General features: G+C 62.5%; 3 protein-coding genes across 13 annotated transcripts in view; 2 read left to right on the plus strand and 1 right to left on the minus strand.

Annotated features, from left to right (window-relative positions):
* Window positions 1-6,660, plus strand: part of LOC112815846 (uncharacterized) — a 21,047-nt gene extending 14,387 nt beyond the window's left edge. Inside the window, exons 6-13 of the mRNA XM_073889811.1 lie at window positions 348-433; window positions 802-870; window positions 1,230-1,301; window positions 1,691-1,800; window positions 2,260-4,113; window positions 4,874-4,994; window positions 5,697-6,069; window positions 6,527-6,660. Of these exons, the coding sequence (XP_073745912.1) occupies window positions 348-433; window positions 802-870; window positions 1,230-1,275 (201 nt within the window). The 3' untranslated portion in view covers window positions 1,276-1,301; window positions 1,691-1,800; window positions 2,260-4,113; ... (1 more) ...; window positions 5,697-6,069; window positions 6,527-6,660. The remainder of the gene's footprint in view (window positions 1-347; window positions 434-801; window positions 871-1,229; window positions 1,302-1,690; window positions 1,801-2,259; window positions 4,114-4,873; window positions 4,995-5,696; window positions 6,070-6,526) is intronic.
* A 2,317-nt stretch (window positions 6,661-8,977) lies between these two features.
* HRAS (HRas proto-oncogene, GTPase) lies at window positions 8,978-12,225 on the minus strand. Of its 5 annotated transcripts, XM_025862097.2 has the most exons (6): window positions 12,071-12,225; window positions 10,727-10,887; window positions 10,356-10,534; window positions 10,074-10,233; window positions 9,897-9,978; window positions 8,978-9,408 (listed from the first exon to the last, which is right to left on the minus strand). In XM_025862097.2, exons 2-5 carry the CDS (start codon window positions 10,835-10,837, stop codon window positions 9,916-9,918), a joined length of 513 nt encoding a protein of 170 aa, XP_025717882.1. In that variant the 5' UTR covers window positions 10,838-10,887; window positions 12,071-12,225; the 3' UTR covers window positions 8,978-9,408; window positions 9,897-9,915. The 5 variants fall into 5 exon arrangements, with proteins under 5 accessions (XP_025717882.1, XP_025717880.1, XP_025717881.1 ...); XM_025862095.2 differs by lacking the exon at window positions 9,897-9,978; XM_025862096.2 differs by lacking the exon at window positions 9,897-9,978 and having other exon boundaries at window positions 10,727-10,890; window positions 12,071-12,219.
* A 2,020-nt stretch (window positions 12,226-14,245) lies between these two features.
* Window positions 14,246-24,225, plus strand: part of LRRC56 (leucine rich repeat containing 56) — a 20,153-nt gene continuing 10,173 nt past the window's right edge. For 6 of the 7 annotated variants that reach the window (XM_073889837.1, XM_073889838.1, XM_073889839.1 and 3 more), the window contains exons 1-5: window positions 14,246-14,343; window positions 16,368-16,441; window positions 16,916-17,094; window positions 20,532-20,619; window positions 21,506-21,566. In XM_073889837.1, the coding sequence (XP_073745938.1) occupies window positions 16,930-17,094; window positions 20,532-20,619; window positions 21,506-21,566 (314 nt within the window). In that variant the 5' untranslated portion in view covers window positions 14,246-14,343; window positions 16,368-16,441; window positions 16,916-16,929. The remainder of the gene's footprint in view (window positions 14,344-16,367; window positions 16,442-16,915; window positions 17,095-20,531; window positions 20,620-21,505; window positions 21,567-24,225) is intronic. The other variant, XM_073889835.1, reaches the window with a different exon arrangement.

Genomic DNA, 24,225 nt, shown 5'->3' on the forward strand with positions numbered 1-24,225 from the left:
GGGGCTCATAGGCAGGCCGGAGCGGCTCTGACCCAAAGGGAATCCTCAGCAGCAAGAGCAGTTATGTCCCAGGCGGGGATCAGAGCCAGAGTCCAGCAGAGGAGACCCAGGTGGGTATTGTTGCCCGTAGGAGCGGGGCAAGCCGGGCGGGGATCATCGCTGGGAGAAGCAGGTGGGGCTGTCAGGCTGCTCCCGTGGGGCAGACAGGTCCTGCCTCTCCTGCTGGGCCATTTTCAGCGGGTCCTGGGCTCCCTGAGGCTGCAGGGGAGGGAGGAGCCGTCTGTTCCCTCCTTACCCCCATGCCCCTGGCTCGGACAGGACCCCCACCACGGCCCCCTCTGTTTCAGGCACGCCCAGCAGGGTCTCCACGGGACCCATGGGAAGATGCTGAGCTCTCGCGGTGCAGGCTCACGGACCATCATGGCTTTCGTCAGTGAGTCACCTGGGCCCTCCTTCCTCCATCTCAGGGGGGGGATTGCATTTGCAGGAATGCCTCTCTGGAGGCAGGACCCAGCTCCCCAGCTCAGGGCTTCGACCCCTGGAGCCCTCTGAGGGCCAGAGTCTGGCCTGGGCTGGATCTGAGAGACCCAGGAGGCAAACCCAAGAAGTGGACAGGAATGGAGCTGGGCCTTGGAGGAGTGGCTGCCATGCCTACTTCGGGGAGGCCCCGTGTCTGCCTCCTGCATTCAGACGGTGGGTCCAGTCAGTTCAGCAGGGGCTCCAGAGGGTGAGGGGCTCTGGGACAGTGGCGCCAGTCTACTTAGCGGGCAGCTCATCTGCTGCCCCCTTTTCTTGTTCCAGCAACTTCTCCAGGAGACCCGGAGAGCCGACAAGTGGGAGAAGATGCTGCGGAGCTGGGAGCACTACTGGGTCAGCAAGGAGGTGGGGCGCTGTGTGCCCGCAGACGGCACTGTGTCCCGACAGAGGAGGGGTACGGCCCTCAGCCTCCCCCCAACCCCACGAGAGTCCCCCTGCCTGGGGAGAGTCTGCTGACCGAGCCCAAGTCTCCCCAGGCCCAAGGAGGACACCAGAGGGGCCGGCAGGTCAGGGTCACCGCCCCCTCCTCCTTGTGGGAGACCCAGCCGCTCTGGAGACGCCATGGAGCCAAGGCCAGAACCTTCTAGAGGCCTCGTGCTCCGGGGACCCGTGGAGCCGTCCCTGGCCTGGCTCAGCAGTGCCGCCTTCTGTCCTGGAGATGCAGCGTCGGCTTATAGGGGGTCCCTCCACAGGTGCGCGGTCAGCTGTGGGCCCTCCTGCTCGATACTGAAAAGGTGAAGTCCACCAAGCGAGGGGTCTACGAGGTAAGCCCTTCCACCCCCAGCAGGCCATGGCCCTTGGATGAGGCCTTGGCCGGAGCTTGGGGGAACCCGTGGGGAGAGGCGAGCTCAGGCCCCAGGCTGGTCTCAGTCCTGGAGGACAGGCCCCTGTGCGGGGGGAGGGGAGGAGCGTCGGGCCGACCATCGAGAGTCCCCTCCACGCCCAGGGCTGCTGAGCTCCAGGCCTGACGCGGGCATCACGGGCATCGGTGGGCCCGTGTGCGGGGCCCCGGCCTCAGAGACAAGGGAGGAAGGCGGTTTCTGCCGGACACACTCATGGGGTGGCTAGCGGCGCTCCCTCTTCGGAGGGCAGCTGGGGACAGTTAGGGTCCCGTGTCCTGAAGCTGACCCCTCCTTCCCGGTTCTGCCCACAGAAGATGACGGAGCAGGCCCAGCTCTTCTCCAGAGACATCAGGCAAATTGACCTGGACGTGAACCGGACCTTCCAGAACCACGTCACGTTCCGGGACCGCTATGGGCTCAGGTGAGGCTGCGGGACAAACAGGGCCCAGGGCCCCAGGGGTCAGTCCGGGGGTCAGGGGTGGCCCAGGGAGCTTCTGGGTGGGCAGTGCGGGCTCTCTGAGGAGAGGGGGCACGTTGGCAGCAAACACAACCCGGCCGTAGGGAAACGTGCTCGGGATGACCCAGCGGCCCCCTCCCCGGGTCTGCGGCGACGGGGAAGGCGCCGGGACGGGGCCTCGCGGCGTCCCTGGGTGAGCGGAACCCCCAAGGTTGGCGTGGCGCTGCTCGTGAGGAGCCGGCGACAGAGGGCGGGGGCCGTGGGTGGGGGCGCTGCGGGGCTGGGGGCCCGGCAGCACAGACTCGGCCGGACAACGACACACACGGACCGATGAGGGTCGCCCGGCTCGAAGGGACAGCCGCTCTTGGTGTTTTTCTGCACGTATCTGCATTTGATGGTAGATAATTGACACTGTTTGTACAGATCAGTGGTATGATGAACCCCCAGATGCCGTCCCCGGTCCAGCCCGGCTCCTGTGCTCACCACATGCCACCCCAGCAGCAAGTGTGTCCCAGCAAAGCCCAGACCTCGGGTCGACACTGTCTAGAGTCATCTCAGTATGCGCCTTAGAAAACGGGGGTCCCCGATGGATGTGTGCCCCCCACACCGGCTCCAGCCTGCAAGGATTTAGTGCAGCCCCTTAGTGTGCGGACGGTGTTGGCGCCTCCCCGGCCCCCGTCGGGGTCTCTGGACGGTCCGTCCTCCTCAGGAGCCCGGGTTTGGTGTTGAGCCGCCGGGCGTGGGGGAGACCCTGACGATGTGGGGGCCTAGCGGGAGGGGCGGGAATGCAGTATGCGCCCGGACCGGTGGGGTGCAGCCAGATCGCCATGGGAGGAGCTCTGTCTGTGCGGCCAGCGGCTGGCGGTGTGCTTCACAGCACGGGGCCCCGGGGAGGCCGAGCTGGAGGCCGGGAAGGCCGGCGCCGAGGAGCCTCCAGGCAGGCGTGGACTGAGCCTTCCAGGGGACCGTCCCCAACCCATCTCATGAGGAGACGTCGACATTCCTCCACGGAAGGGGGTGCCTTGTACCCCGGAACCTGGGTGGCCCCTGCGTCAGCCTTGGCCCTCAGAGGGCGGCCGCGTCACGGCTGACCTGTGACACCCGGTCCAGGGCGAGCCAGCCTCCAGCAGCCTGAGGCCCCCAGGCACCACCCCAAACATCCATCCCCCTGTGACCACTGCGCTGCGTGCCTCACACAGAAGGGCCCCAATGTGAGGGCGGGCCCTGCCCGGCGACACACCTGGGCACAGGATCGTGAGGTTTCTATAATGGCCTCTCGGTAAATATTCTCCACTTCAGCCGATCTGCCCCCGACCTCGAAAGCAGCCTGTTCCTTCTGTGCACTCGGGCGCAGCGACATTCCCATGTGGGGTTCCAGGTTCAACCCTTACCGCGTTACAGGGTGGTGGTAACGCATTCCGGGCATTGGAAAACCAGAAGCCAGAGGAGGGTCAGGCCGTGGACATGGAGGGGGAGGCTTGCAGCGGAGAGAAAAGGGCAAGAGAGGAATCGTGGACAAGCTGGAGTTTATCTCAATCACAAACGTGCCCTCTGCAAAGACAGCATTCAGAGAGCAGGGAGGAAAGCTACAGAGCGGGAGAGATATTTGGAATGGCGCATCTACTGCGGGGCCCTTGCAGACCGAGAACAAGCAGCTCTGTGATCGAACACATGACCCGGCACACAGTGGACACAAGACCTGAACAGACACTTGAGCAAAGAAGATGCGCGCGCGCGCACACACACACACACACACACACACACACACACACAGGCAATGTGCATTCATCCAGGGTGTGTGCGGGGACAGAGCTGAGCCTTTGTACCACCGCAGGACACCAGCGCCCGCCACACGCCCCTGTCACGAAGGCTGGGGGCAGGGGGAGCTGGGGTGCAGCGTCATGCAGCCATGCTGGAAGGCAGGCTGGCGGCTTCTTATAAAGCTGAACAGAGCCTCACCATATGCCCCAAAGTGCTCACAGTTATCGACCCAACTGGTTCGAAATCTTTTATCCAAGTAAAACCTGTGTGAAGGTTCTGTGCTTTATGCACGACGACTCAACCTGGAAGCACCCAAGCTGCTCTTAGGTGAACAGACACTGGCAATCCAAAACGGGGACTACATCAGGGACACACAGGACCACGCTACGGACGCGCTCGATGCCATGGAAGCACCTGGGCTGCACTTGGCTCGGGGAAGGAAGCCAGATCGTGTGGTTGTACTCACGGCACCAGGAACAGGCCAGACCACGGGCAGGAGAGGCCTCGGGGGCTGCGGTGAGCGGTGCAGGGGGAGCGCCTGGCCACCAAGGGGCCGTTCAGGGTGGGGCGGCGGCCCCAGGGCTGGAGGGGCGAGCTGGGGGCTCAGCAAAAACCCAGGAGCTGCCCATCCCACAGTGGGCGTTTTCATGGAGGCAAACGGCAAACAGCAGAATGAAAATAAACTCCATCCCACGGTATGTCTGAGCTAGCTGCCGGTCATTGTGTGGAGACCGGACCCCGTAGACACGTCAGCCACCGAGCTGCGCTGAAGACCCAGGTCCATGGGGCTGTGTTCTGCACCTGGCCGGCCTCACTGTGCGGGTTGCTCAGACAGGAGCAACCCACCCTGCTCTCCCTTTCCTACGCAGCAAGCCCTGTCCCATGTGCTCTCGGCGTATTCCATCTACAACCCCGTGGGTCTCCCCGCCGCCAGGCCTGCTGCCCCGCGGGTGCCCTTCGTCCTGAGGATTCCTGAACAACCAGGACACAGGACTCCAGCTCCCATTGTCTCAGGGGCACGAGGGAGGGGCTCTCGACTCTAGGACTGAGGCCAGGGCTGGGGTGCAGACCTCACCGGGTTGAGGAACGGCCCCTGAGTCCCGGAGCGCTGGGGCTGCCAGGTAGTCTAGCGAGCACCGCTGTTGCCCTAAAACTCGGGGATCGATCCTGAAGGGACCGAACTGGGAATCAGAACCTGAGCAGGGAGGGAGGTTCCCGTTACCCTGACCTCCACCACGTTGAGGTGGCCACGTTCCATCGGGGTTGGCTCTTGCAGGAGGTGGGCTACTGCCAGGGCATGAGCCAGATTGTGGGGGTCCTGTTGATGTTCCTGTCCGAGGAGGATGCATTCTGGGCGCTGGCTCAGCTGATGACCACGGAGAGGCACGCCGTGCACGGTAGGAGCTGGCAGGGCGCCTGGATGGGACCTGGAGGTCGGGACGGCATCCCTGCAGGGCAGCTCCAGCAGCAGAACAGGCCAAGACCCCCACCCAGCCCGCCTCCCCGCCGGCAAAGGGCACTGCCTTCCTGGGGGCCCTTCGGGGTCCTGTAGCCTGGCCACTGGCCCCACCACTCGCAGACCATTCTCACATTCCCGCGGGTCCTGCAGCCTCCTGCCTGGCGGCCGGCCTGCCCCCCAGTCCCCCTTCCAGCCCATGGCCAGACAAAGCCAGGTGGCAACATCTACGGCTCCCGTGGCCCCAGCCTGGATCCCAACCCAGGAGATGGCCCTGCACGCCCCCATCACCCTCCCCGTGGGCGGCACTCCCTGCCCCTCAGGGCTGGGGCCCTCCTTGCCCGCGCTGTGACCACCACAGCAAAGGGTTGCCGGGTCAGCCAGTCGTGGTCCTCAGCCCGGGGCCCCCACCCAGCGGGGTCTCTGCGAGGAGGAGTGTCCTCTGCCCCTGCCCCTCGAGGCCTGGCCATAGTCCTGCTGCCTGGGAAGAGCAGGGCCAGCCAGGGCTCGGAAGGGCTGTGGGCACACTCTGCAGTCAGGGCATGGGAGAGGAGGCTCCTGCCAGGGCTCACCCCCCACCTGGTGCGGGAGAAAGCCCTGATGGTTGGGGGGCCTGGGGCCTTCTCAGGCTTTTTCATTCCAGGGCTCCCCAAACTGCTAAGGTTCTGGGCCCATCACAACCTTATTATAGCGCAAGAGCTGCCGAAGCTCAAGAAACACCTGGCAAGTAGAAGCTCCCCGGAGGCCCTGTCTCCAAGGCCCGGGGCCGAGGTGGGGGGCGAGCAGAAGCCTGCCAAAGCAGCCCTGTGCTGTTCCTTCTCCTGCGGGCCCAGGGGCGTCCTCGGGGCTGAGCGGGGCCGTGGAGAGTGTGTCCACCTGCCTCCATGGGGCCCTGGCCCAGGGGTTTGGGCCGCTGGGTGGGTCCTGAGCACCTTCCACACTTCTGTCAGGACAAGGAACAGATGGGCACTGGCATTTACACCTCCAAGTGGTTCCTCCAGTGTTTCATCGACCAGGTAAGGCCACCCAAGCTGACCCAGTCCCTGCCCTGCTCCACACCCCTGGCCCCCAGGGAGGCCCCAGCTGAGCCTCACCGTCCAGGACAGCCAGTCCCAATCCAGAGCCCCGAAGGCTGAGGCTCAGCCCAGACCCATCCTGGAGAACCCAAGAGGTCCCTTTGAGGCAGTTCCCGCAAACTGGCTATGTCAACCTCAGCTCCCCCTGGGAAGGCCAGGTCAGCCTGGGGAGTGGACAGACCCTCGCCCCATTCCGCAGCCAGCCTGGAGTCCTCTAAGGGCCTGTGGCCCCCGAGGGTGGGGCAGAATCTGTGGCCCCCAGGTTTGCGGGTCGTGCTGGCCACGCCCTTACCCCCGGGGTCATCTGGAGCCCCCACAGGAGGGACTGGGGGGCCTCGTTCGATGCAGCCAGTGGGTCCCGCCAAGGCTGCCCCTCCCACACCTGCTGTCCCCACAGACCCCCATCTTGCTCACTCTGAAGCTCTGGGATGCCTACATCCTGGACGGGGAGCGGGTGCTCTCTGCCATGGCATATACCATCCTCAAGATGCACAGCAGTGAGGGAGCCCAGGTGTGCCCGAGGCGGGCAGGAGGGGCGCTGGCCCACTTCCCGAGGAGCGAGGAGCGTGCAGGCCTCGGTGAAGAACAGAGGCCGGCAGGGGGCCAGCGGGGCATCCCGCAGAGGAGCAGCCTGCGTGGGGCCTCCCCCTGCCATGGCTCTGCCCGCGGCGCTCCTGGGACAGCTGGACCCCAGCACATATCCCTGGGAGGCACCCTTGGGTGGCAGGGTGGGGTCCCTCTGGGTCTGACACACCCATTGCCCAGAACGCCTCCTGAAGCTGCCCCCGGAAGGTCTTCGGGAGTTTCTGCTGGACACCCTGGCCCAGCCCTGGGCCCTGGAGAATGAGGTGGTGCTCGGATACCTTCGGGCCTCCATGGCCCAGCTCCGAAGGATGAGGTGCGACCTGCCCCCTCCAGCTGAGCTCAGGGCCCCGTCCCCTCCCGATGCACCTTCCTGGGCCGGCACACAGTGGACAGAGCCCCTGGGGCCTTCCTCCTCATGTCTCTCCCTCTCCTCTTCTGCTCCAACCTTGGGGAACCCAGGCTGGGGCCGGGCGTCCGGGCGCTCACTGCAGTGGCTGGGCATCAGCACCTGGAGGGCTGTTGTCAGGGGCAGGCCAGGGTGGAGCCACGAGCACACGCTGGGCCCCAGCCAGCTGGGGACAAACAGCCTGCTGGGCACGCTGACCCAGCCTGCCTCTTTGCAGCCGGTCCGGAGGAGTTCCCCACGAAGCCCCTGGGCCTGGAGCCAGTGCCCTTGGCGCCCAAGCCCCGCCTCCCTTCTTGCGTTGAGACGCTCCCCAGAGTGGACGGGCTGGCCTCCCCAGGCCCAGCCACCCAGCATGAGCAGCCGGGACCCCTTCCCGGCCAGGCCATCCTCAAGGCCGAGGAGCCGCTGCAGGAGGGAACATCCACGGTGCCCTCAGCTGCACCCCTGCAGCCAGGAGGGCCCAGGGCCCAGCTTCTGGCCCTGCTGCCCCCAGCTCAGGACCCCTAGCTGTCCCGGCTGTCCCCACAGCAATGGGATTCCCTCCCCAACCTCCCAGTGCACCAGGAGGGTGCAGGCAGGTGGCCCCAGACATGGGCTTGAAGCCGCAACACTGGGTCCCCTTCCGTTCAGCCCCTGCCTGGGCCACCCCAGTGGCCACACCACAGACCAGGCCCCGGAATGCCCCTGGGGCTCCCGGGACGGAGTCCCCCCAGCCCAGGAAAGAGCAAGCTGTGGGCCCAGGACACCCTTCCTGCCCTGTGGCCACTGCAGCTCCTGCCCCTCTTGGGGGAGTGACCGGCACAGCCGAGACACAGCCAGGACTGCCTGGGCCAGCAGCCCCAAGGCCCCGCACCTGCCGGGACCGTCCGACCTCCGCGTCCACAGGGCTGCTACATGCTCCCTGGCCTCTGGAGCAGAGCGTGATGCTGAGCGTGGGGGCCCTGGGGCTCTGGGCAGCCAGCACCATGCCCTGCCTCAACACACTGGCCTTCCTGGACAGCGGCAACCCCTCCAGGAGGCACAAGTCCCTGAGCCGGGGGGACCTCAACTGGCCTGGCCCCAGGCCCTGGCGGGGCAGAGACGACACGAGCCCCCCCATGAGCAAAATGAGGATGGATGGGGAAAAAGCCCCCATGGCCCTGGCCAGTCCTCGGTTCTGGCCCAAGCCTGGGCGAGCCCTCTCAGAGCTCTGTGTGGCCCCCTGGGACCTGGGCATGCCCCACAGATCCACACCTCCGACCTAGGGCAGCCCTGGGAACCACAGGGCACCCCAGCTAAGGCATGGCAGGTGCAGGCCGGTGGGGCCCCCTTCCCCTCCCCCACAGCAGGAGGCAGGTGCCACCAGAGGCTGGCTCTCCAGCAGTCGCCCAGCAGCAATGGGCAGAGACCAAGGCCATACAGACGTGCTGGGACCCTGCCCGGGAGCCCCAACGCTACAGCTCCAGCTCAGGTCGGCCATCCTCAACACCTGCCTCTTGGTGGCCCCAAACTCAGAAACGTGCCGCCCCCTGGAGTCAGCACAGGCTCCAAGGTGGGGGACACGAGCATCCACGCCCCCCCGTGATTTCAGCCTTCCCCTAAAGGAGAAGCAGGTCTCCCTCCCCAGGGGAAGGCTCGCACCCTTGGTTCTGAGCCCCTTTGCTGTTGAAAGTTCAATAAAGCGTTGTGTTATAATGGAAAGCCGGCTTGGTCCTGCGGCCCCAGAGCTGTGCGCAAGAGGCGCTAGACAGCCAGACAGCAGAGGGTGGCTGGGCCCAGGCCGCCCCACCAGCCCCTACAGGGGTCCCTGCAGAGGGGCCTCCAGGCAGACAAAGCTGAGGGTCCCAGGTGCCTTCCAATCTCGGCCAGACGCCAAGGTCAAGACCATCCAATAATTTACTGCAACTCAGCCTGTGGCCAAAGGGCCAGGACGGGGCTGGGAGGAGAGTGACAGCCAGGGTGCCGGTGGCCTCAGTTCAGCACAGTCTGTGCAAAGCGTCCTGGGAGGTCTGTGGTCACTCTGTCCAGGGAGCCTGGGCGGCCGGGCTCCGGTGGCGCTTCCTTCCTTCCTTCCCCTCCCCCTTCCTCCATCGGCACCTCCTCCCGGCATCCGGCACCTCCACGCCCCCTGCCTGTGCTGCTGGGGCACAGAGGGCCTGTGAGGATGTCAGGGGGGCCTGGAAGGGACGTCAGGAGAGCAGGCACTTGCAGCTCATGCAGCCGGGGCCACCCTCGTCAGGCGGGCTCAGCTTTCGCACCTTGTGCTGCCGGATCTCTCGCACCAGCGTGTAGAAGGCATCCTCCACGCCCTAGGAAGAAGGGACTGGCTCAGAGTGGGACTCGGCCTGGGGGCCTGACAGGCGAGGGGGACCAAGGGACCCCAGCCTCCAGCTCATGCAGAGTCCCCGCCCTTCCCCTCCCTCTCCCTACCCCGACTCCCACCCGTGGGCAGCCGGGCCCTGCTCGTCCCACAGCCCCAGGGCTACCCCCATCAGGCAGCTCGCTCCTCAGGAGCTCCCCCACAGGGCGGGCCCTCGGTCTGGCTCCCAGCTTGAACACCCCGTGCCCCACTCCTGCCTGACCTAGCAACCTTGTCCCCACCGGCCCGTGAAGGGGGCAGGGCCAACAAGGGCCCACGGGGCTCTCTGGGGGGCCGAGGGGCCAGGGCCCCAGGGTCACCGCTCCGGCCTGGCTCAGGGCAGCTCTCTCCAGGGACCTCCGCCTCTCCCTGGAGCTGTGTCAGCCCAGACCCTGGGCCCCGGCCTCCCTCACTGCCCTGCCATCCGGGGACACTTACAGCGCTAGGGGCCGCTGGGTCACGGGGGTCCCGGAGGGTCCCAGAGGGTCCCGGAGCTGGAGCCAGAGCCAGAGCGGCTGCCCTGTGTGGGGGGAGAGGGGGCAATGAGCACTGCTCCCTGGCAGGGGTGGGGCGGGGCGGGTCCCTGGCTAGCTGTGGGGTGGGAGGCCGGCTCACCTGGCGCGTCTTGGCCGACGTCTCGATGTAGGGGATGCCATAGCTGCGGGCGAGGTCCTGCGCCTGCCGGGACTCCACGGTGCGGGCAGCCAGGTCACACTTGTTCCCCACCAGCACCATGGGCACGTCATCGGAGTCCTTCACTCGCTTGATCTGCTCCCTGCAAGGAAGAAGGTGGGAGCCAGTCACTGAGCTGCAGGCACGGCTGCATCCAGGACCGGGCAGAGAGACACAAGGAGAAACAGGGACAGGGAGGCCCCCGAGGGCCGGCCAGCAGCTCACCGGTACTGGTGGATGTCCTCGAAGGACTTGGTGTTGTTGATGGCAAACACACACAGGAAGCCTTCTCCGGTGCGCATGTACTGGTCCCGCATGGCGCTATATTCTTCCTGGCCCGCCGTGTCCAAAATGTCCAGCAGGCACGTCTCGCCATCGATAACCACTTGCTTCCGATAGGAGTCCTGCAGGAGGACAGTGCTTCAGGGCCCCCCCCCACCTCTCCTAGGATGGGGCGATCCAACCACCAGCCCCCCCTGGGCACCTTTCCTGCCCCGACCCCAGGTCCCACAAGGAGGGGATGCCCTCCTATGGAGCACACAGAAGACAAGCCCACATCAGGATTCAGGGCTGGGGACAGGAGCAGCAACACTCACCTCGATGGTGGGGTCATACTCATCCACGAAGTGGTTCTGGATGAGCTGGATGGTCAGGGCACTCTTCCCCACACCTCCAGCACCCACCACCACAAGCTTATATTCTGTCATCGCTCCTCAAGGGATGGAGCACAGGGCACTGTGGCGGTCTCCTGTCCCACCTGCTGAGGGAGCTGCACTCAGCCATGGCCCAGCCACGCAGAGCAGGCCTGTTGACCTCCCTGGGCTGGCCCGCCCCACCCTCTGGCCCCAGACAACCAGGGAACAGGGGAAGCCGCCAGAATGGTGGCCCAGCTGCCCACCTGTGGCACCTCCAGCCCAGGGGTGGGAGATGGCCCCCACCTCCAGCTGCACTTATGGTTGTGAGAGAGCAGGGAGCTGGCCCCCCAAAGGCAGAGCTGACAGCTGAGAGCATCTCCCAACCACGCACCCAAATTAGAAGTTGCTGGGTAGGCAGAAAGCCTGAACTGGAGGCCCTGCAGGCTGAGGTTACCAGTCCCCTCCCTGCAAGAACAGGTCTTGCCACAGTGGAGCGCACAGCAGCATGCCCAGGCAGGCCAGTGCCATCCTACAACCCGCTCCAGCCCCACCGAGCATGTTGCTGCTTTGCACAAGCATTTACTGAGCGCCTACTGCATGCCAGCCACTGTTCCAGGCTCAGGGTGACAGGCAGAGAAAGAAATCCCTGCCCCTTCTCCAAAGAAAAAACGGGCACACGTTAAAATAAGGAAAACCCACGGTATCCTGTTACCATATGAGCTTTGGAGAAAAGGAGGCAAAGGAAGCAGCCGGGTGCGGGGGGGGTGGGGTGGGGTGGGGGGAGAGGTTCCTGGTAAGCAGACAGAGGAACAGACCCAACGGAGGTGCGGAGCGGGAGTACAGGTAAGAAAGAATCAAGGCCTGGGCCAAGGCCTCCAGCCGGGCTGTCCCAATCTGTGAGGGTTTACGAGGGGGTGCCCTTGCTCTTGTCCCCAGACAGTGGACAGTGATTTCCTAACCCTGACTCGCCTGCTGTGTATCGTGATGGCCGCCTGGTGCCCGAGCCCTTGGGAGCGCGCTTTGCGACTAAAGGGGGGCCGCAGCGGACCTCGGCTCGGGGGGCCCCCCGCACGCTGCCCAAGAGCACTGCTGGGGCCCCACGGAGGGCAGGGCCAGGGACGCGGAGGCACGGCGCCCCCGCCGCCGCCCGCAGTCCCGGCCGCAGCGCCCTGCCCGCCCGCCCGCCAGCCCGCGGCTCACCTGCGCCCCCGCGCGCCCCGCCGCCGCCGCCGCGCCTCCAATGCCCCGAGCCGCAGCCCGGGTCGGGGCCGCCGCCCGCCCCCCGCCCGCCCCCGCCGCACTCACCGCTCACTGGCGCGACTGCCCTCCAGGCCGGGGCCGGGGCGGGGGCGGGGAAAGGGGCCGGGGCCGGGGTGCGCGGCTCGCCCAGCGCATGGGCTCCGTCCGCGGAGGGTGCGGCTCCGGCTGCGGGCGGCCGGGCGCGGGCGGCGGACACTCAGGGACGGGGTGGGGGGGGGGGTCGGGGGACGGGCGCACGCCCCGCCCCGCGCCCGTCCGTCAGCCTGGCGCGGTTTGCCATTGGCCGCGGGCGCCGGGCCCCGCCCCGGAGCCGTCCCGCCCCGTCCCGCCCTGCTCCGGTTGGCCGACCCGCCCGCCCGTCAAGGGCCGCGGCCGGGCGGGGCTTCCGGGAAACGGCGCGGAGGGCGGTGCCGGCCCTGGAGGCCCTCGTGGGCCGCGGCCTAGGGGGGTTGGGCTCTGCCGGGCGGGAGGGCGGCGAGGGCGCGGGGGTCGCGGGTTCGGGGATGACGGCTTCTCCGGAAAGGTTCCGGACTCTCCCGGGGGAATAGAGGCCCCTTAGGAAAGCGGGACCGCGGGCTGTTGTAGACTGGGGCGGGGTCGCTGCGGTCCGGCTCAAGCCCCTGCCCTGCCCGGGAGTGCTTCGCCCCTCCGCGACGCGCAGCCCACCGAGGGGACCCCAGAGCAGAAGGGCCCGTCCGGGAGACGAGCCTCAGGGAGGGTGGAGGGTCAGCACCGCGGACGCCCCCCGGGCTGGGTGGGGGGGAGCCTGGAGCAAAACGCAGAGGCCCCCCGGGACGAGGGTCAGGCGCCCAGAGCAGGCCCGGGCCGCGCCGGAAGCCTCTGGGACCCCCAGTGGCCGGAGGTTTGACTGCCCTACACCATTCTTCCCGTCAGGTGGCTCCGGAACGGGCGCCTGCCCCCGCCCCCCCCACTCCCAGGACACCTGGCACCGCGGCGTAGCCCTTGGTCGCGGCACAGCCGGTGCGCCCAGGGCCAGACGGTGCAGGGGCGTCTCGGCTGGGCGGGCGAGCGCGGGGGAGGGGTCGTGTTTGAGCCCACGGAGCAGCGAGACAATCATTTTATCCTGCATAGGGGGTCTTGCTTCTCTCCAGCGCGCAGCTGGGCCCGGGGCTCCGAGGACGGACCTTCTCCCGCACCCCCTCACCACCAGCCTCGCCCAACTTGGGCAGGCCCTGCAGTCCGGCCCACCCAGCTGCCCGCAACCCAGCGGTTCCAACCCTGCAGAAGCTTACCGTGTGGCCCAATTTAACAAATGGTACCCAGCAAATCCCACCCAAAAGTTGCTCAAGGGGGTGTACTGAAATCTCCCCCATCCCAAGCACAAAAGCACTTTCAAAAAGACATGGTTTTAACATTTTTTTAAATTTCAAAGTAGTGCATAAACACACCCTTCTTATTTACAAAGACAGAATGGTGCATTACACAGAAAGCCCAACCTTGCTTTGCTCAGACCGGTACCTCCTCCTATCCCCTATCCCCTCCCGTGCCGGCTCGGTGCTGCTCTCTTAGAGCTCACCCCCTGCAGGCCGTGATCTTGGCGGACCACCCCCCTTCGGGGGCCGCCCCCGCCCCCACCACATCACCGACCCCACGTGCGGTGGCTGTGTCGGGTTGGCGGTCCTGCGCACTGCGCGGTGGCTAGAACAGAGCCGGGCTTGCGCCTGACGCGCATTGACGCGAAGTAAAGGCGCATAAATGAAAGCGGGTGGTGGCATCCCTCGCGAGTGTGGACACTCCAAACTCCCCTCCGGGTGTCCAGGTCTGGATTTCCCTCGTCTTCAGGGGGTCCTTTACCACAGCGCTTCCTTTTGTTTTGGCATCGGCCACACTTGGAGGCGGGGGTACATCCCTCAAGGCCAGGGCCTCAGGGACAATCCTCCCAGCTGGGAAAGGTGGGCGCTGGTCTCCACCAGACACCGCCTTTTCAGGGGCTGACAACTGGCCAGACTGTCCGGTCCCCCGACCCCCGCGGCTTGATGGCGTCTCACCTCCGCCCCTGGTTCCCTCCCAGCCCACGATGCCCCCCGCGTGGGGCCCTACCCTCCGGATCCCAAACCGGGTTGGCAGCTGCCCCGCCCCCGCCGGCCGGCCCTAGCAACCGTTGCTAAGGGGCGTGGCTCGACCGCGGAGGCACCGAGATTCCCGCGGCCTCATGAATATTTGAATATTTAAATGATGCCCCGTTGCCATGGTGCCCAGGCCCCGCAACCCCGCCACCGGAAGAACGACCCCGAGTCGGAGTGAGCGCCCGGCAGTGGAGGGCGCCCAGGGCCGTGGCACCGAGACCGACCCCTCAGGTGAGACCCAAGCACGCTTTTGGGCCTGGGGCCTCAAGCCTCGCTGTATCTCTCCCGTTCCTGGCGGGAAACTGAGGCCGAGGACGGGTCCTAGGATGAAGCAGCAAAGCCAGTGGGAGATTTAGTGGTACCCCTAGATGTCCAATCTGGTCCTCCAGGGGCGCTGCCCACAACCCCTAGCCGTGCTCCGAGGGGTTCCCAGTCACGGGATAGGACTGCACTCAGTCCTCAGCCCTCCTAGCCTTAGCTGATGGACACTCCCAGGCCCTGCCCCTGCGGGGGAGAGGGAGGCAGGGACCCAGACTCGGATCTGGCAGTTTCCATAGCGGGGACTGAGGAGGGGACTCGGAGAGCTGATGAGCCAGGCCAGGGGCTGGCATTAGCCTGGGCTGTGGGGACAGAGAGGCCCACAGGTCTCCAACTCGGGAGGTCTGTGGGGCTCCCAGAGTGGCAGGGCAGGGTGGGCCCGAGCCATGAACAGACAGTCCCAGCCCGTGCATGAACGCCAGGGGACAGTGCTTACAGCTGCAGCCACCAACCCAGGCCCTGCTCCTTGGACCCTGAGACTTTTGGGCTAGACGGGACCAGTGTGCTGGGCCTAGTCAGCGGTAGGAGGTCGTCAGCTGCCGTTAGGCGCAGAAAGAAAGGGAGGGGGCTTGGCCCTTAGTGCTGCCCAGAGGCGTCCTGAGGCTGCAGCCTGACTGGCCCATACTCCAGGACTGACGAGCCTGGGATGAGGGTGAGCAGCATTTCCCAGGAGGCACGGTGGTGGGGTCCTCCTGCCAGGCTTGGGGCTTTAAACCAGCTGGAGGAAGGCAGACAGCAGAGGGAACTTTTGGAAAGAAATCCTGGCTGGAAACCCTGTGAGTCTATATGTTGGGGCTCACCTGCATGGCTTTAACCTCCTTGGATCCTCAGTATACAGAGGCACTTTCCAGATGAGGCCACTGAGGCACACAGAGCCCTGGGCAGCTTGTCCCAGGGCTCAGCAGCTGCTTCCACTGCCTCTGTCAAAGCCCAGATGGCCCCTCTCCCAGCCCTAGGCATGACGGAGAGGATGCAGCTTGAATGTGTCCAGGGGGTTGAGAGATAAGAGCAGTGCTAGAATGTGTACCCCCCACACTCAGATTCCTCCGGAAAATACTTCAGAGCCCCTCTCTGTGTGTTATGGACACAGGCATCCTGCCTGCACAGAGCCCACATTGTCTTGGGGTGAAGTGCTCACTCAAAAGAATGAGTTGTAAAACACAAGGAGTCAGACTGATCAGGAAAGTAAATCCAGGAAGGGCAGGAGGCAACTCAGGTGCAGCAGTCAGTGAGGCCTCAGCCCACGTTGGAGGGAAGTGCCCAGAACATTCCAGGCAGACTTCTGGCTCTAACCCTAGAGATGATTCCAGGGTCAGGGGTCAGGCCAGGCATCTGCATCTTTAAGGAGCCATGCCAGTGGCGCCTGTGTGGCTCGGATGGTTAAGCATCTGCCTTCGGCTCAGGTCCTGATCCAGGGGTCCTGGGATCGAGCCCCGCATCGAGCTCCTGGCTCATCAGGAAGCCTGCTTCTCCCTCCGCCTCTGCCTCACCCCCGGCTCATGCTCTCTCTCTCTCTCTCTTTCTCTCTTTCTCTCTGTGTCTCAAATGAATAAATAAAATCTTAAAAAAAAAAAGGGAGCAATGCCAGGTGAGCCTCGAGGAGGTGTCCAGGGACACACTGGACAACCTCCCTTGGAGCCTGAGGGTGAGGGGGCTCAGGAGGGACAGGGTGCCAAGGAGGCCAGCCCATGACAGACAGTCCAGAGTGGCAGACCCGGGACCCCTTTTGGAAAGAGAATGGAGTCAGTCACCATCTGACTGTCTTTCTCATCAGCCAGTCCAGGTCCCCTATCTGACCTGAGGGCCAGTGCCCACACTGACAGCCCCAACCATCTCCACAGCTGCTCACTTATGGGCCCTATAACCTCAGCCTGGCCTGTCCCAAGTCCCCTGGCACAGGGACCTGGCTGGGATGCCACCCCAACTCTCTCCTACAGCTGCCACCTGAAGACCCATGCTGCCCCCTTATCTGGATGTTTGACCCATGGTGGGAAAAGGCAGCTGCCTCCAGGTGAGGGGGCTCAGTGGGCATAGGGGTGGGGGGGGGAATGCTTGAGAGCCTGGTCCTGGGCCCCCAGGCTTGGAGATCATTGGTGGAGAGGCACAGCACTGGCCCTGAGCCAATGGCTTGCTGATGGTCACAGCTGATGGAGCAAATATGACCTGGGGCCAACTGGCCCCCCTCAGGCACAGAGCCTAGGCAGGACCTCAGATAAGGAAGCTTGGAACCAGCACCCTTGTTGTGGACCTTGGAGAATGAGCAGAAACACAAGGAGGTGACCCGCCCAGACCCCAGTGGGGTGTGAGCTAAGGCTGAGTGGGCGATGGCGAGGCCATCATGAGCCCCCAGGCAGGCTGAGACTAAGTGAGTGAGAGCCCCATCAGAGTCAGGCGGGATGAGCCCCAAAGGCTTGCTGTGCGGGGTCCCAGCTGCAGATCAGAGGAAGTGCAAAGGCTTAGTACCTTTGCCCTCTGCCTATCCCAGCAGGTTGGGTGTGAATGGACCAGGCCTGGGACAAAGCCCACGGGCCTCGGCCAAGCACGGCCACTGTCCAAGTGCGGGAGCTGAGCTGGCAAGGCCTGCACAACCCCCGCCCACGGAGCAAGGACCCAGGCAGCCACAGGGAGCAGCTGGTAGAGGAGTGCCTGTCACCTGCCCGACTGGTGAGTGCTGGGGGGCTGGGGGCTCAGGCCTCGGGGGTCCACATGGGGCACCACTGCAGGGTCGATGTCCGGCCTGCACTCAGTCCTTGGCCCTCCTAGCCTTGCCCGGCTCATGGACACTCTCAGCCCTGCTGTGTCCCCGGCACCTGCTCCACCCTCGCGGCCCACCGCAGGTGCTTAGTGATGCAGATGTCCCCCAGGCACTCAGGAATGAGCCAGGCAGGAACTCCACAAGTGTTTGCCTGGTACACATTGTGTGCTGGGCTCCGTGAACCACTCCATGAACCAGAGAAGCCCCTGGTTCGAGCAGCCATTGTTCTGGTGGGAGGCAGAGCGGCAGACCATGTGCGTGCATGGCACATAAGATGCAAACCGCCAGGAATAAACGAAACCACATGCAGAATGAGGGAGCCCTGCCATCCAGGGCGGGCTGGTTAAGTGGGGGCCGTTCCAGGATCCCACTGACCGTTATCTGGGGCAGCTGGTGAAGGCTTTCTCCCAAACCTGCCGCCCCCCACTCCCACCCAGCAGCCCACCTAGATATGCAGAGCCCCCTTGAGTCCCGGTTCCCACCCAGCACCCACTCTGGGCAGCTCTGCACCCCACCCACTGTTGGCCATGCTAAGGCCCCACCAGGTACAGGCACTGCCCAGGCAGCCCTCAGGCCCACAGCACCCTTGCACAGGGTAAGAGGGTGAGGTGCCTGGGGAGGGGTCCCTTGGAGACCCGAGGGTGACATGCTCACCAACATGCAGAAGGGAGCCTAGCTACCCGAGGTCTCTGCCCATCTTCCTGACCAACTAACTCACAAAAACATCCACACTGCCTGATCAGTGAAGGGGGAAGAGACACTCCTTCCAGGCCCCCCCCTCCCCAGACTCCAAGCTGGCTCCTCTGTGCGTGTGGCCCTCCAGCCATGCCTACAGGCCCATATCGTCCCAGGGTCTTGGTCCAGCATGGAGCCCATCAGGACGGCCCTCCCACCAGCTCCTCAACAGCCCCCCACACTGCCCCAGGGGACAGAGACAGGCCCACAGCTGCAGGCCACCTCTGTACCAGCCAGCTCTGGGGTCCTGTCCCTCTGCACATATGAGGTCTGGGTTCAGACACAGCAGGTGGACTTGTTGGAGGGGCTGGTGTGCACAGAGCTTGGGGTGGCCCTCCTGGGGCCACAGGGAGGCCAGGCTGCACTGACAACAGCCTGACCCTGAGAGGAAACTCTGGGCACTGTCTAACCTGTGCACAGAGCTAGAGTCTCCTCTACTGGACAGAGCTGCTGGCTGGGGACAGAGCTCCCTGCCCCGGACAGCGGGACAGGGAGGGTCCAGCCTGGCCATGGCAGGGAGTGCCGAGAGCAAGGTGCAGGTAGAGCAGGGACCCCTATCACACCCTGGCTGGACCTGGAGGTGGGCCTAGCCTTGTCACCCCCCCAGTACCACACACCAGGAGCCAGGCCAGGAGCTGCAGACATTCCTGGTGTTCACTGGAATCTGGTTCATTTCCTTTTCATTTTGTGTTCATTCGTGGGAGACAGTGCCCAACAGGGAGTGTTGTGCAGGAGTATGTATGGTCACTGTGTCTTCCTCAGATGGATGGTAGGATACCACCCCCCCCAGGAGATGTCCCTGCCACACAGAAGGCTTTGTACAGCCTGGGATCCCTACAAAATCAGGCCAGGTGGGGTGCAAACAGTATTGTGAATCTGTCTCCTCAGGTCGGCATGGACGCCCCTTGTCATACTCAGGGCGGCGCCCACCTCAGACTGCTCCTGGGTGAATCTTGTTGACACTAAGGCGCCCTGTGGCAGTCCTTGGCAGGTTTCCTTCCCCAACACCTTGGCCTGGTGCGTTTCTGTATCCCATATGTCATCTGTGTCCACATATCGCTGGCCACAGACCACCCAGGCTCTGGCTCCAACAACAGGTTTCTGTCCCCAGGCTTGGGATCTGCACTGGGTTCCCACTGGGATCCAGGCTAAAGGGGCCACATGGGGCTGCCCTGCTCGTGGTCAACACCTGGGGGTAAGCAGCAGGTGAACCACAGATGCACACTTGAGGGCTCCCTTGGCCAAGTCCAGCATGGACAAGGCCACCTGCTCTGGGGTCTGTGTTGTCACTGGCCGGGGAACAGACACACAGTTCTAATTCAGGGGAAGAGTGACGATTATGAGCAATGGCCCACCTGCCTCCACATTCAGAGCCTTCACACCCCCAAGTCCCCACTAACCACACGGCAGGTGAGTCTGCGTCCTGGGAAAAAGTGTTTGCATTGGGTGCATTCAAAGAAGGACCCAGGGAAGCATGAAGAGCAGTGTGGCCCTCACAGCCAGCCTGCAGGGTGGGAACAGCAGGGTAACTCACCAGCCTCTCCCCCTTAAGAAGGAAGTCTGATGGCACTGACACCCACTGGACAAATGTTTGGGCGCCCTGTGCTGGGAACACACTTTGATTAGAGATTGCTCTGTCCCTGTGTGGCTTCTGTCCATCCTGGGACCTCCTTCCTTCTCCGCCTGGCTCCTGGCTGGAGAACATGGCCCCAAACACTGTCGTTTCGGATGATCTCCGTGAACCCCAGTCCAGGCCACAGCATGCTGGTGATCAGAGGTCCACAATCACACGTGCTTTTCAACACGGTAGAGTCCAGTCGATGCCGGGTGCCAAGAGCCATACCTGCGATGGTGTCTGGACACAGTTCTCTCTGCAGACTCAGTCACTGTAAACAGGGTCACCAGCTTCCCGGAGGCCTCCCCTGAGAGCCCCAGAGCCTCTGCAGGTGCATGGAGCAACCTGGCTTGCTCCCCGAGACGGACTCACTGGGTCATCCTACCTGCAGACCTTCTCAGCTTTTTGTTTGGCTGATTGGAATTGAGAGACCACTTTATTTTCCAGACCCACAGGTTCCAAATCTCCTGGGCTCTCTCCCTACCCTCTGAACCCTGTGTCTCACAGCACCTTATCAAGTGAAGCCAAGCCTACTCTGCCCACATCATGCTGGCACCTCTCCGCTCAATATGACAAGTTCCTCATGCATGTTTTCTGCCATCCAGGCTGCCCCAGGAGACAGTCTCAGGAGACATCCCATTGCCACAGGACATGGGCATCTGTCCTTTTCAGCCCCAGCAGCGCTCACATCAGCCCTCAACCCAGTCCTAAATCCATTGCTACACTGGGGCCTGTTCCGTGGGTCTCATTTGGACACTGGCACCCCTCAGGCCCTATTCTGCAAATAGGCCCACCAGCCAAGCACAGTTACTAGCTCTGCTCACATCCTGTGCCCTCATACCCCACCAGACAAGCCATCCATGGCTAAGATCAGCATAGAGGAGGCAGGGAAATGTCTGCCACCTGTCACAGCCTCCCAGCCAAAGGCGGGGACGTCACTGGGAGGGAGGGACCACTGTCCAGTCCCCAGGGCTGACTCTTCATCAATTTCTGCAGCGGGCCCTGGCCCAGGTAGATGACCTTCGACTGGTGAACATGCTGGAGATGTGTGTCAACACCCATGAGAACAGCCTGGGGAACTTTGGTGAGAGCCCCTCCCTGTCCACACGCTTGCCACTGGCAAGCTCCAACTTCTTTCTGAGGGCCCATCTGCTCCAGTGCTGCCAGCCAGGCTCTGGTCTGTGCACCACTGCACTCCACGGGCCTGCCTTGTACCCCACAAGTCTGCCTTGCACCCCACAAGTCTGCCCTGAGCCCCACGAGTCTGCCCTTTGCCCCACAAGTCTGCCCTGCACCCCACGAGTCTGCCCTGTGCCCCATGAGTCTGCCCTCCACCCCACAAGTCTGCCCTGCACCCCACAAGTCCGCCCTGCACCCCACAGGCCCACCCTGTGACCCACAAGTCTGCCCTTCACCCCACAGGCCCATCCTGCACCCCACAAGTCTGCCCTGCGCCCCACAAGTCTGCCCTGAGCCCCACAGGCCCATGCTCCACCCCTCTTTAAGGGATCAGGACTGTCCTGCAGGGTCAGTGCCTGTTCTTCAAAAGAGTCTAACTCAGAACACTTTGCCAGGGGCTTTGGCGTGCACGGAGACACCGGCTAGAGGGTTCCTGTGCTCTGGCACCCAGTGCTGCGAGCTGATGGAGGTTATGGTCTGGGTGCCTGTGGCCGGGCTTGGGACGTGGCTCAGGGGCAGGACCCAAGCTGTGGTGGCCCCACCCATGCCAATGAGGCTCCCCTCCTCCAAGCAGACTCCCGAGTCCAGTGGCCTCTCGGCCTTCCAGGTGGCTCGGTCCGCTCAGGTGCACCTGCTTGTGCCTACTTCATTCGAGGCAGGCCACAGACGTAAGCACAGGGCCCTGAGGTTGCACTAGGACCCAGAGCAGCCACGGGGCACTGACGAGGGTGCAGAGAGGTGAGTGAGGGAGTAAGGCTTTGTCACCCATCTCTCCCTCCTGTGGCACATAGGGGTGCACCTGCCCAACCTCAGCCAGCTGAAGCTGAACGGCAGCTGCCTGGGCTCCGTGAGGTGAGTGCCCCTCTTGGGCATGGGGGGGGTCCCCACTGAGAGGCTCCTGGGTGTCCTACTGTCTCCATCTCCTGGCCCTAATGCCCACCCTTCCAGCCTGACTCTGCTACATGTAGCTCATGTCACCCACCCCAGCTGGGTGGAGGCCCCGGCTGAGGGTGACCTATGCCACCCGGAGCCTGTGTTCAGTGTCAGGCCGGTCACACCAGGTCGTGTGGCTGACTGTGGGGTGCTGGAAGGTGCCCCCAACCTTCAGTGAAGGGTCCCCAGCCAGCAAGCAGAGTCCAGTGGGTGCCCCAACACCACCCAAGCCTTCAGGGTTTGGGGCGTCCCGGTACCACTGGGGCTGGGAGCCTGGGGGTCATGCTGGTGCCAATCAGCCCTCGTTCCCAGCAAGAAGAGCAGATGAGCACGGCCTCACATAAAACACAACAGCACTTTAATAATCAACTTAAAAGACAAAATTCAAAACTAAGCACAGATCGATGTCCTTTGTTTACCTCATTGGCTGGAAAGAACCAAGCCGAAGTAATATCAGACCATTTTAGGTGTTCTAGCAAAATGGGTGGCATGAAAACACTGCTGGTTTGGGGCTCCTGGGCAGCTCAGTCGGTCAAGCGTCTGACTCTTGGTTTCAGCTCAGGTCATGGTCCCAGGGTCCTGGGATCGAGACCCACACTGGGCTCCCCGCTCAGTGGGGAGCCTGCTTCTCCCTCTGCCTCTGCCCCTCCCCCCATTCATGCTCTCGCTCTCTCTAGCTCTCTCGCTCGCTCTGTCTCTGACAAATAAATAAAATTTAAAAAATCAAAAAGAATTTAATAAAACACTTGACGATCTGGAAATGGAAGCAAAGAAAGTCGGAAGACCGCGTGGCCCAAGATCCAGAGCAGAGAAGCAGTGAGCCGGGCGTCGTGGCACCACCGCATCTGCACGTGAGGGTCTGGAAACGGGGTTCAGAGACACGCCTCGCATGCGTGGTTAAGCAGTGTTCTGACTGAGAGCTTAACAAAGATGAAAAACTGTATTTATTCCTTCCTTGTTAAGGCATACTAATTAGCTCAATGAAGAATAAGGTCCATGAAGAGCATGTAAAATAAAGGATGAAGGTTATAAAGAGAAGTGCAAATATTATAAAACTAAGAAATCTGACACACCATTTGTGACAACACAATTCCAAGAAAAATGATTAGATCATAAACTGCAAGAAAACATGTTCTGTCCCTTGGTGACAATAGTGAGAAACATAATGAGTCCTGCGGTTCTTTCTGTTATCAGATCCTGAAACTTGGCCACGGGACGTTTGCTAATGTCCATGGGCTAAAGGTGGACAAAAGTTCGTAAAAGGAAACTAATGAAACATGACAGTCCAGTAAACTCCTATTACGACTTAGCTGATAACAACCATATTCAGGACATTAAAATCTCAGGCAAGAGGGGCGCCAGGCTGGCCCAGTCGGAGGAGGGCGCAACTCTGGATCTTTGGGTCCAGAGTTCGAACCCCATGTTGGGCGTAGCGATTACTTGAAAATAAAATAAAATAAAATCTCAGGCAGTATCTTAAGGACTGGAAAATAATTTTAACACAGCGTCTGTCCGTCCATCGGAAGCTGAGAGAGAATTCAGCCCTGGCTGGCGTGAAGAACGGTCCATGCAGTGGGGCTGCTTCCAGACAGCCGCGGATGTGGGAGGAAGGCGCTGCCAGCCTCGGAGGCTTCTGCCCCCAGTCAGCGGCACACAAGAGCAGCTGATCCTTAGTACTAGTTGTGTGGGAAGAAGCACACTCACTAGCTGTTCACTACAGCTTAACCGCGTGCATTTCTCTACTGATGCCGTCGAGTCTTGCTTCTTCGTATGCCTTGTACCAATTCTTCAGGTGGGTTCTCTTTCTTGCTTTCTGGTTCTTTCGTAGACTGAGTGTGGTTTAGATTTGCAAGGTGGTCCCACTCACCCCGGCTGTGGCGGCCTTCACTTGAACAGAAACCCTTCGTTTTGATTCGTCCCATCAATTCTGGTTGGTGATTGGGGTCTTATTTAGGAAGTCCGTTCACACCCCCAAAGTCAGGGGGCTATATTCTACTTTTTCTCTTACTCACTTTTATGGTCTCACCCTTTACTTTCATCCAATTTACCTGTGAGGTCACCTTCAACTGTGGCATGAGGTTGGGACCCAGCTTTATTTCCTGCCATGTAGTGAGTCTGTTTCCCCAACATCATCTACCCAGCAATCCCATTTCCCTGCCAATGGTGGCACCACCCTGCCACTTAGGGGGCCCACATGTGGATTTGACTATGGGAGCTCTGCGTCCCGTCTGCCGGTCTGGTCCTGCCCCAAGGCTGCACTTTGTATTGGTACGGCTTTGTGTTCATTGCTTCGTGTTGGATTCCCTCATCTCAGTGTTCCTTTTCCCAAAATGACCTAGTTATTCCTGAACACTTCTTGCATTTGAAGTTTACGGACTGTTGGTTGGGTTTCACACACAGGAATCTTTCTGGAATTCTTTTTTTAGAATTAAAAAAGATGCATGTGCTAATTTGGATTATTTGCTAGGTCATCTACATTCATGAATATGAGATTGCTCTCCATTCATGTGTTTTTATATATATATATATATTTTTTAAAGATTTTATTTATTTATTCATGAGAGACAGACAGAGAGAG

The sequence above is a fragment of the Callorhinus ursinus genome, unplaced genomic scaffold, assembly GCF_003265705.2.
Source record: "Callorhinus ursinus isolate GAN/ISIS: 27379988/994484 unplaced genomic scaffold, GSC_fseal_2.0 scaffold118, whole genome shotgun sequence".
Taxonomy (NCBI): Eukaryota; Metazoa; Chordata; class Mammalia; order Carnivora; family Otariidae; genus Callorhinus; species Callorhinus ursinus.

Bases quoted from the DNA above. Each gene is read 5' to 3' on its own strand.
- HRAS (XM_025862095.2), bottom strand. From the start codon at position 10,837: ATGACAGAATATAAGCTTGTGGTGGTGGGTGCTGGAGGTGTGGGGAAG. The intron at 10,535-10,726 runs GTGAGTGTTGCT...GTCCTCCTGCAG, and splicing joins AGTATGACCCCACCATCGAG to GACTCCTATCGGAAGCAAGT. The intron at 10,234-10,355 runs GTGAGCTGCTGG...TCTTCCTTGCAG, and splicing joins GAGGACATCCACCAGTACCG to GGAGCAGATCAAGCGAGTGA.